Source organism: Punica granatum, chromosome 1 (assembly GCF_007655135.1).
Source record: "Punica granatum isolate Tunisia-2019 chromosome 1, ASM765513v2, whole genome shotgun sequence".
Taxonomy (NCBI): domain Eukaryota; kingdom Viridiplantae; phylum Streptophyta; class Magnoliopsida; order Myrtales; family Lythraceae; genus Punica; species Punica granatum.
Genome location: NC_045127.1, coordinates 50,668,389 through 50,680,528, shown reverse-complemented (window position 1 = coordinate 50,680,528; position 12,140 = coordinate 50,668,389). Strand labels below are relative to the sequence as shown.

Sequence of the window (12,140 nt, the reverse complement as noted above, 5' to 3'; positions counted from 1 at the left end):
TCCATCACTGGGTCCCACTCACTCACCTCCACTTGAAATCAAAATCAAATCTAGGCCACTATCAATGAAAAGAAACCACCCTTTCCCATCCCAAGCCAAGGAAGGAAACAAACCGGTCGAGTTGAGTTGTTGTGATTCTATTTGTAATTCTCCACTGGAAATCAAATTGAATCTAGAAAAAATGATATAATGTAGTAATGCACGCTTTCGTTTATTAATTTAAAAATCGTCGATTTAATATCAAGTGAGATTATATACGTCTTTTTATTAATTATTTAGAATTTTTTTTATTATACAGGTCCTTAGTCTCCTTTGTAATAAAAAAAATATAATCCGTCACCAGAGAGCCATGCACGGTGTTGTTTTGCTGCCACTTGATACCCCCATCCCCATCCCAAAAAGATCTTCTGAGGTCACCGTCACCGCATTGACGGTCCCAAATTTTAAGATAATTTATTTATAAGACTAATTGAGAATTAAGTGGATATACGATGGAGAAGATGCTAACCATCACCAATTGATAGAGAATCCAGTGATTGATTACCCACACTCAATTTGAACCCGTAAATAAATGTGATCTAATCGAATTGTTTATAATAGACAACCGCTGTCATCAACGATCAATATTGAAGTGGCATAACTAAGAGGATGTTTTTCCTTTTCGATTATAGGGATACTATAAACCTAATAAGAATAGAGAAGAGAAATGAATGAGAATACAAATCAAAACGGGATCATAGCTTCTTGAACTTCGTCGAGGATGGATGTATATATTTATATGAAATATGAGAAAATTTTTTCGAGTTCACACCACTCGATATTCAAAATGAGGATTAATGCACCATTATGAATTTGGGTCCGAGTCATATTTGCTATAAAGAATATTTTTTTTTATTTATAAGAATCGAATATAAATCAGTTCAGGCTAATGAAATTTTAAGCATAGACAAAGAATAGGAGTAAAATATTTCCAGCATATCCCGAGGCGATGCTGTGGGCCCAGGTGCCACGTCACCCGAGTCCACGGACCGAATCCTGAGGCTCCTCGTAGCGTGGAGGGCCCATGACCGGTGAAAGAGCGCCACGTGTACGATGAGAATCAAGGCAGCCCCTACAAATGCGTGATTCAGTCCCCTCCTCTGCCTCCGCTCTGTGACCAGCTTCAGCTCAGATCAGCTCAGCTGCCCCCAACTTCCATAGCTGACTGAGCAGACCATCACCACTTCTTCCTCTTCATCTCTCTCTCTCTCTCTCTCTCAACTGATCGAAGTTCCGATCAGTAGCATCCTCGATGGCCACGGTAACGGCGTCGCACTTCGTGTCGAAGAGCTCCCATGTGAGCTCCCATGGAGCTTCGGGGTCAGAGTCCAAACCCCACTTTGCCCGGATTGGAATGAGGAACCAACCCGTGACCCACAGTGGGCTGAGATCCTTGAACAAGCTGGACGGACTGTTCACGAAGAAAGTGGCAGCGAGGCAAGCCAGGAAGGAAGCCAAGTCCCCCGAGGCGGGAAAGATCGTGTGCAGCGGAGGAATGAGTATTATCTTTGTGGCAGCCGAGGTCGGTCCGTGGAGCAAAACCGGAGGACTTGGCGATGTTCTCGGAGGACTGCCACCGGCTTTGGCGGTAAGCTGAATGTTTTTTTTTATCAGTATCAGAACAGAAGCTCAATTAGTGTATTCGTTAAGCTCGTCATGGCTTGATTTCCACGTTACTGGTAGAAAGCTAACCTGTAATCGTTATTGCTTTGTAGGCTAGGGGGCACCGTGTCATGACGATTACGCCGCGATATGACCAGTACAAAGATGCATGGGACACCTGCGTGCTTGTGGACGTACGTTTTTTCGAAAGAATGTCGTGCTAAGAAATGAATCCGGTTATCCGGGGAAAAAGAAAAACACTATGGCTCGGTTATGTTTGGCTGATAAACCAACCCTGTTTTGCAGGTAATGGTTGGGGACAGGGTTGAAAGAGTTCGTTTCTACCACTGCTACAAGCGAGGAGTTGATCGTGTGTTTGTGGATCACCCTATGTTTCTGGAGAAGGTCACAGATTGCTTCTCCTTCCGCTCTCGTTTATTAAATGGAATCCGGTCCATACATCTTATGATATATTAGATTGTATTGTCAACTTCATTCATTGACAATAAAGTTTGTGGATACTGAAGGTATGGGGCAAGACGGGGTCCAAGATATACGGACCGAGGGCTGGCTCGGACTACAAGGATAATCAACTTCGATTCAGCATGTTGTGCCAGGTGGGTAATATTTACACTCCACTCCACCATTCAACCATACCGCTTAGGAAATTTTGAACCTTGGCTTTTAAGATGGTGGGAAATGAGATCACTGCATAGGTGCCTCTTCTCTTAAGTGATGATCTGAGGAAGCGTTTAACATTTGAATTGAAGTTAGAAGCTAGTTTGAGTTTTGTTCTCTTGAAAGGAGAAATTGGTAAAATATTTGTCCGTAACAGCGTTGAATATCAATGCCCTGCATGTTTGCTTGGTCAGTCAACCTGCATAGTCGTCCTAAGATCGGGCGTTGTTTGAGAATAATGTTTCTGGAAGAAGAAATATGCTCTTGATTAAACCTTCATGAAGACAAATCTTTTCCTTTCTCCTGCTGGTTTTATCATTCAGCCTGAATTTCTTCAAATCGGTCTTTGTTGCCTTGTATACAGGCTGCTCTTGCGGCGCCGAGAGTTCTGAACTTGAACAGCAGCAAGTACTTCTCAGGACCATATGGTGTGAAACTCGAAACTCTAGACTTGTTACCGAATCAAACTTGGACCTGTCTTCTAAAATAACCTTCAGCAAATTAAATTGCCTTTCTATCTGCTTGCAGGGGAGGATGTGCTTTTCATTGCCAATGATTGGCATACCGCTCTTCTTCCATGCTACCTGAAAACAATGTACCAATCCCGGGGTATATATAGACATGCCAAGGTTATATTTCCATCCTTTTTCGACTTGTATGAAAATAGCTTAATTTCATGTTTGGAGTCCTTTTTCTTGGAGAGCTGACAGCCTCTACGGAGACATTGTTGCAGGTGGTATTTTGCATCCACAACATAGCCTACCAAGGAAGATTCGCCTTCTCAGACTTCTCACTTCTTAACCTGCCTGACTCATTCAGGGGTTCATTCGACTTTATTGATGGGTAGGTTTCGGAGTTTAATTATAGAAAATTCCAATTTGTTGAATCTACTTCCTGTTAGGATTAACTGACTTTATAAATCCAATTGAAACCTGTATGGGCGGTTCTATCCTGCAGGTACAACAAGCCTGTCAAGGGAAGGAAAATCAACTGGATGAAGGCTGCAATATTAGAAGCGCACCGGATCTTAACTGTGAGCCCTTTCTATGCTCGGGAGCTTCTTTCTGGAATCGCGAAGGGTGTGGAACTGGACAACATACTTCGTAAAACTGGCATCACTGGTATTATCAATGGTATGGATGTACAAGAGTGGAACCCAGCCACAGACAAGTATATCGCCATCAAGTACACTATTCAGACGGTAAGTAACCCTTCAGGGAAGTTGTAACTCAAGTATGTTCTACGAAATATTGAGAATGGATCCTAATAAAAAACGTCATTACCAGGTAATGATGGCGAAGCCTTTGCTGAAGGAAGCACTGCAAGCAGCTGTTGGTTTGCCTATAAACAGAAACATTCCTGTCATTGGCTTCATCGGTAGGCTGGAGGAGCAGAAAGGTTCAGATATCTTAGTAGCAGCTATTCCGAAGTTCATCCGGGAAAACGTCCAAATAATTATTCTCGTAAGCATCTATGTACAGTTTCTTCTAAACATTATTGTTGGCTGAAAAGTAGAGTATTCACTGTGAGCTTGTATTGTTTCCAGGGAACTGGTAAAAAGCATATGGAGAGGCAGATCGAACAACTGGAGATTTTGTACCCGGACAACACAAGGGGCGTGGCCAAATTTAACGTCCCACTGGCCCATATGATCACCGCAGGAGCTGACTTCATGTTGATTCCTAGTAGATTTGAACCCTGCGGTCTTATTCAATTGCATGCTATGAGATATGGAACGGTAAATTGATGCCCCATGCTGCCGACTGTCCACAACCTTTTATGCAATAGAATTTGCAGGGTGTTGCAACTGAATCATTTTTGTGTTGTGGCAGGTGCCAATTGTGGCCTCAACTGGTGGCCTTGTCGACACAGTTAAAGAAGGGTTCACAGGATTCCACATGGGCGACTTTCATGTTAACGTAAGTCAGCTTCCTACAAACTACAAAGAGATTCGCTAGATCAAATGTGAAGCGATTGTATCATATGGGATGAATCCTAATAGTTGATCGACTGATTATATGTGCAAAAATCTTCCCTCCCAAAATTAGAACACAGCATACCTGTTTACTATTATTTAACTGAATGAAGTGAATTCGTGTGTCGTGCCGGTGTGATATTTTTCAGTGTGATGCTGTGGATCCTGCTGATGTGGAAGCAGTGGGTAGACACGTTATGAGAGCCCTTGCAGCCTATGGCACTCCTGCCCTGAAAGAGATGATCCAAAACTGCATGGCCCAAGACCTCTCCTGGAAGGTCAATAAACTCTCTCAACTATAGCTTGATACATAAAAACCATTGCTGAAGCAAAAGTTGCTTAATTTCAAATTCTGAATTATTTCCGGCTGCTGAGAGCAGGCTGGAAACGTGCCTTTCTCCATCACTTTTGAGTGTTGGAACTGGCCTATTTCCTACTATATCCCTGAACCAGGTTCGTCTTGTCCTTGCGTATAATGCCATTGTGGTTTCGGGTTTTCCAGGGACCAGCAACGCAATGGGAAAAGATGCTGTTGGATCTGGAGGTCGCAGGAAGTGAGCCTGGGATCGAAGGTGAAGAGCTTGCTCCACTCGCCAAAGAAAATGTGGCCACCCCTTGAAAGCCTTCACTTATATATATATATATATATATATAAAATATATTCGGCTTCTTGACTACAAGATGCAGTATCGGCAGAATACTATGCCACTAACAATGCCAGCAAGTTTCTGAAGCTGCAAGCTCTTCCAGCTCGTTCCGGCTCTATTGCAGGTGGATGCTTGCAGGAAACTGTTTCTGATCGATAAAGATGTAAGTTGTGTCCGTGAAAACTTATACGTCTAGAAGAATCCTTTTCCGACGAGTATTTATCCTTGAGAAACAATCAATAGACGTGTTCTGCTACTCTTTAAAGCGCTAATGTTGTCAGAGTATGTACCGTAAATAAGTAGTACGGTGTTCTCTCGTCCCCGAGAAGCAATCAATAGACATGTTCTGCTACTCTTTCAAGTGCTAATGTTGTCAAGAGTATGTAACGTGAATAAGTAGTACGGTGTGCTCTAGTAAATTTCATGTTTTCCTGCTGGTGTACTATCTTTAGATGTTCTTGTTGCTAGAATGAACAATCGCATCCATATCGGGATTACGCCATTCAAACACGTTGCTCAGTCGTTTGCCCGGGATTAAATAAGCCCAACCTTTGTAGACAAGTAATGTGCCGTTGGTATCGTACTGTACTGCACATTGGGTTCCTTCGTCAACAAATGCTGCGAACATTGACCGGTCTGGGGACAATAATGTTATTCAAATAAGGTGATTATGAGAAGGAAAGGAAATCATATGAGGAACATCAAGGAAACCTCGTTCTAATTATACTAACTTCATGGTAGCTGACTTTGCCATTCGCTTTGCCGTCACGGAAAATGGCGGAAATATCTAATTAATTAATTCATGGAAGACTTATTATAAAGCCAGTGAACCATACAGAGCAGTTTGTGGCTTTTTCTGAGACATGGCAAGAGTTGGGACACCAATTCTTCGGTTTGCTCTGATTGGCTTCCTATATGGAGTTTTCATGGCTAATACCGTTATGTCGGATCTGGGTTGGGGCTCGGTTGGGAAACTTGGTGCAGACACTCCATCTCCGAGTCCCACAGCCGGAGATGGCGGCTCTGCTGCCACAGGCCTCCGTCCTCTGCTAGCTGCAACTGCCCTCTCTGCCACCTTTGTTGCCTTCTTGTTGTCTTGCTTTCTCGAGTTGTTCTAGCTGTTTGGAGATGTAATTCTACTCGGTCGTGTTGATGTACGTGCGTGTTCCATGCTCATGTACGAAATAAAATTCCTGAGACGAATAATGAGAATTGTCATTCTTGCTCCGTAAGAATCATAACCGCGCAAAGATAAGACCTTAATCGAAAACGGAATTGAATCAATCTGTATCCACATTTGCTGAGGCAACTCAGTTTGGTCATCGCAATCAAACCTTTACTTCCAATAGCAAACTTTGGTGTTGGTCGATGTCACGACAACATTAAGAATTTATTCACCTCGCCACATGAAACAGCACGTTCTTTGGCGGTCTTTAATCGAGATATTTGAGCTTCGTGAAGCTGAGAGCAAATCAAATTGGATCACTAACAGTTCTCCTCACATCCCTCAAAGACTGCAATATCTGACCCCAACTGTGCAGTTTAAGCCATCTACGTTTGCTTGGAAGGTTAATAATGCTTGATAAGCTAATTCAAAACCTTCTGCTATCCTTTCAGAGATGAAAGACAGAAATTACTGTCTAAATATCATGCAATTGTGATAGTCAAGAAGACTGATTCGTAGACTGGATCAATTTTTAATTTAGTGTTGCAGGAAGGTTTTTGAATACCAACCCTTTCTTGATAAGGACTTAGGAGCTGCTCTTTGAAATATTCTAAACAGATCTCTAAATCAATTTACGTTAGAAACTTACCCGTGCATAGCATGGCCAAACCTGCGTATGGTGTTTCAACTATTCACGGATGGATTAATTTGAAATGGGAAGAAAAAATATTAAGGTAAGTAAAATAAAAAGTAAAAATTGGATATATAATTTGAAAGAAAAAGAAAAATAAGATAGAATATGAGATTATGAGACTGAGAGGAGTTAACAAAAAAAGAAGAGGTTGACGATGGGAGAAAAGAAACGAAGAATCTATATCTATACTATATTTTAAAGTGCGATAATTCTCAAATTGTTTCTCCAACTTTCCATTTTTTCCATTCTAATATTGATATTATTACTATTTCACCATTTACTCAAACAATGCTACTACTACTAAACATTACACTTTTTCAGTATCACGGCACAATTTCACCCGTTTTCAATAGAAAAAAACAAAATATTTATGTATTTCTTCTCATAATGTTTTGGATACAAGATATCCTTTGATACTTTTTCACAATAAAATCTACCTACCATATTCTTTCCTATAATTATTCATTCCATTGACACACCACATATGAAGTAACTTCTTCATTCAACGCTATGATTTCACTCTCTCCTTTTCTATTTGCATTTACATCCTTTATATATTCTCTTTCGTTCCAATTATTTATCTTTTTAAAAATACTTTTTTTTTTTTGCTAATCTCTGATAAAACTTTTTTCCACATCCTCTTTCTTTTACTATGTTCGTTTTATATTTTCAACCATTGATTTCCTTCATGTAGGGATTTTTTCCATGCCCTACTTTAACCTTACACTTTGTTATTCGTTTTCCTATAGGATTTGATTCAATGCTTGAGCCAACTTTACCATTTATCATACTATGAACCTATTTATAATCAGGTACCAAATGCATTTTCATTCTTTCTGGTGGCCAATTTATGAGTTTGCTTTGATTGATATTTGGTACAATTATTGCAGATAATACTACAACAAAATACAAAAATTATCAATCGAAAATCTCCGATGAAATATCAACAGTGAGTGATTCCTTTAGGAAATATTAACGTAATTTTCAACGAATAGTCTTGTTAGTTATACTTTAAATTCCTAGTTAAAAATTTGGAGTAATTTTTTTATTTTATTTTAGGATATTTTATTGAAATGAAAGATTAATTCATAAAAAATATATCAACCGAAATTATTCCTTCTTGAAATATGTTTTTTTGTTTATATCTTATTTAAATTAAGCATGAGGGGTATTTTTGATTTTTCAACTATTTTCGTTAGGTAAGATAATAATTATAAAACCGGACTTGCCTTAAATGATACTATAAAATAAGATAAGGTAAAAAAAAATAAGAGTACGCAGTGAGTCCAAGACAGAAATCTTTGACCAAAACATCATTAAAATAATGCATGATCAGCTCGTCATTAAAATAAGGGGTTTTTAACCTAAATGTTCCATGATTTGTTCGTTTTATCAAATTTATCATATGCATTTTTTTGTCAGATATATCACATGGTTTACTTTTTGTATCAAATTTATCCCGACGTTATCTTTTCCGTCAACATCTAACGGTCGTGCTGACGTGACACGTGGAGGGATAGTGGACCACACTTGCCACGTGAGCGTCACGTCAGCACGACCGTTAGATGTCGACAAAAAAGATAACGCCGTGATAGATTTGACACAAAAAGTAAATCATGGGATAAATTTGACAAAAAAAAGCACATGATAGATTTGACAAAATGGATAAATCATAAGTCATTTTAGGTAAATTCTCCTTAAAATAACTGTCTGATCAGATAATAATTTAGAGCTTGCAAGATGACTTTTTCCAAAGTTGTGCAAATCAAGTCCAATTAAAAAAATAAAAAAATTTAAATATCATATGATTGGATTTGACTGTATTAGTCGAGACCCAATTAGGCTTCCGAATATGAGGGTTCAGAAAAAAAAATCAACAATTAAATTTGGGCAAATTACAAAAAAAACCCAAATTTTGTAAAAAGTCTCAGTTTTGTCATAAATTTTGTTTTGTAATAAAAAACCATAAGTTTTCTAAAATGTCTCAAAAATAACTTCCGTTATAACGTCCGTCAATTTTTGCTGCTGATAGTGGGTCCCTTTAACAGTCCATGTAGGTCACACGTAGGCAAAAATTGACGGAAGTTATAATGTAGGTCATTTTTGAAACATTTTAGAAAACTTATGGTTTTTTCTGTTACAAAACAAAATTTAGGACAAAATTGAAACATTTTATAAAATTTGGTTTTTTTTTGTAATTTACCCATTAAATTTAGGGAAACTATATTTCCTCCAATAATTTTCGGAAGAAAATCTGCCGAACCCCACTGTGTATGAAACTGCCCCAAAAGCACTTCAAAATTACAAATGTGCTATCTGTGAGTTGTTCGTTTCTGGCCGATTCGGCATGCGCAGCAACACTCTTAAATTTAAACTCTTCATGTCTTCTATAAGCTGTTATAACCAGCTCGGTCACGTTAACGTCACAGAGATTCATCTTTTTCGAGTTCTGTGACATAATTCCGGTAAATGGCAGATTTTAGTTCATTTGTCCGATTTGTCCCGTAAACGTGATATTGTTCCAGGGCACCTTAGCAGCTTTAGGCATGTATGGTTACGATCGGCTTGCTTACAAAAGTTCCACTGCTGCTGCCGCCCCTGCCCCATCTCCTGGAACCACTCCGGCAGAGATGGTGAATCCGCAGTCACCATTTGTTAATTAAGATGATTATGAAAAGGAAAGAAAATCACATGAGGAATATGGAGGAAACCTCGTGCTAATTTTATTAACTTCAGGGTAGCTGACTTTGCCATTCTCTTTGCCGTCACGGAAAATGGCAGAAATATCTAATCAATAAATTCATGGGATTCTTTACTATAAAGCCAGCGAACCATATAGAACAGTATTGTGGCCTTCTCTCAGACATGGCAAGAGTTGGGACAGCTATTCTTCGGTTTGCGCTGATTGGCTTCCTGTTTGGAGTTTTCATGGCTAACACGGTTATGTCTGGTTTGATTTGGGACTTGGTCGGCGAGCTTGGTGCAGACACTCCATCTCCTAGTCCTGCAGCCGGAAATGGCGGCTCTGCTTCCATGGGCCTCCGTCCTCAGATAGCTGCAACTGCTCTCCCTGCCACCTTTGTTGCCTTGCTGTTGTCTTGCTCCTTCGATATGTTCTAGCTGTGTTGAGATTTTATTCCATTTGGTCGTGTTGATCTACCTCTGTGCTCCATGCTCATGTATGAAATAAGGTTCTCGAGACGAATAATAAGACTTGCCATTCTCATAACCGGACAAAGAGAAGACCTTAATAAAAATTGGAATTGAATCAATTGTATTCACATATGATGAGGCAACTCCGTTTTTTGTTGTCAAGATCAAACCTTAACTTTCATGGCACTAGTTACCATTATAAAATCTCTGTCATTGGCAAATTATGGTCGATCATGTCACGGCAACATTAAGAATTCATTCATCTGCCCACATTAATCGGGAAATTTGTGTTTCGTGAAGCTGTAAGCAAATCAAGTTGGATCATTAGCAGTCCTTCTCACATCCCTGAAAGACTGCAAATCTGATTCCAAATATGTAGTTTAACCCTTGCCGTTTGCTTGGAAGGTTAATGCTTGATAAGCTAATTCAAGACATTTTGCTGTTCTTTTAGAGATGAAACTCACGAACTACAGTCTTAAGTATATCACGCAATTGTGACAGTTAAGAAGAGTGATTCATTTGTGGATCGGTTTTCTAATTCAAGTGTTTGCAGGATGCTTTTGGATACCGATCTTTTCTTGACAAGGACTTAGGAGCTGCTCTTTGAAATATTCTCACCATTATATAAACTTATGCTATGGCAGTGGGTCCAATACAGAAACCTTAGACCATAACATTGTTATAATAACTGTCTGGTCATCACATCATGTAATTATTTAGAGCTCGCAGATTGACTTCCTCCCACTTTGAGCAATTTAAGTATGTACAATATAAAAAATGGAAAAGTCATTAATTACATTTGAATTCTTCATGTCTTCTATAAGCTATTATAACCAGCTTAGTCAATGTTAACTCCATAGAGATTCATCTCCTTCGGGTTCCTCGACGCGAATCCCCGTAAATGGCAGATTTTACTTCATTTATTCGATTTGTCTTAGTAGGTGTAATATTGTTTCTAGGAACCTTTGCAACTTTAGGCGTGTCCGGTAATGGTTGGCTTGCTTAAAAAAATTCCCTTGCTGCTGCCGCCACCGCCACCGCCACCATCTCCTGGAACCATTGCTGACGGACATGGTGAATCTGCACGGCCACCTCTGCTCTTCTGCCTTTATCTGGTCCCTGCAGCTGTCTTTGCTTCTTGGCTTCATATGTGCCGCAGCCACTAGGGACATCTTTACTGAATCCTTGAGCCGAAAGCAGGATCTTCGCCGTTCCGACTCCAAAGCATTGCTACAACTTATGATAATTTTAGCACGACTCCGTTAAATGCATCGTACTGAAATTCAATGCTTTTTGATTCGGTTTATCCCTTCGTCAACATATGCTGCAAAAATTGAGAGGGGCTGCTAGCACTCTTGACTTTGTAATGAAGAGCATAATAGACTCTATGATTTATTTCTCGTGCTAATTTCAATAACCTCGACCAGCTGACTCTTGCCATTCTCTTTGCTTGCACGGTAAATGGCAGAAATATATAATTATTAATTCATGGGATAAGCTATACAAAGCCTGCAGTGAACCACAGAGCAACACTGTGGCCTTCTCTCAGAAATGGCAAAAGTCGGGATCCGAGTTGCTCCGATTGGTTTCCTATTAGGAGTTTTCATGGTTAACACAATCATATCAGATTCAACTTGGAACTCAGTCGGGAGACTTGGTACAGACCCTCCATCTCCTAGTCCTGCAACAGGAGATGGGGTTTCTGCTGCCACAGTCCTTCATCCTCTTGAAGCATCAACTGCCTTCTCTGCAACCTTTGTTGCCTTGCTGATGCCTTGCTCCTTTGATTTGTTCTAGCTGTGTCAAGATGTAACTCTAAATCAATTAGTTATGTTGGTATACCTGTGTCTTCCATGCTCATGTACGAATTAAAGTTCTCGAGACGAATAAGACTTGTCATTATTGCTCCATAAAATTCATAAGTGGACAAAGAGAGAGCCTCAACGGAACATATGCTGAGACATCAGTTTATTTGTTGTCACAATCAAACCTCAGCTTCCAAACATTGGTCCATGGCATGGCAAGATTTAGAATTTCTTCATTTCGTCGCGTGATACACCGCATTCTTTTGGATTCTCTATTCGATATATTTGCAGTTTGTGAAGCTCCCATCCAATCAAATTGGATCACCGACAATCCTTCCCACGTCCTACACAAAAGCCTATAATGCATTTGACTACGTAGTTT

General features: G+C 39.7%; 1 protein-coding gene across 1 annotated transcript; it reads left to right on the top strand.

Annotated features, from left to right (window-relative positions):
• Positions 1–1,138: 1,138 nt before the first annotated feature.
• Positions 1,139–5,386, top strand: LOC116192023 (granule-bound starch synthase 1, chloroplastic/amyloplastic-like). The gene is made up of 13 exons (XM_031520418.1): positions 1,139–1,627; positions 1,755–1,835; positions 1,948–2,046; positions 2,169–2,258; positions 2,684–2,747; positions 2,848–2,948; positions 3,053–3,162; positions 3,277–3,520; positions 3,606–3,782; positions 3,866–4,057; positions 4,152–4,238; positions 4,444–4,572; positions 4,797–5,386. Exons 1-13 carry the CDS (start codon positions 1,292–1,294, stop codon positions 4,911–4,913), a joined length of 1,827 nt encoding a protein of 608 aa, XP_031376278.1. The 5' UTR covers positions 1,139–1,291; the 3' UTR covers positions 4,914–5,386.
• Positions 5,387–12,140: the final 6,754 nt, after the last annotated feature.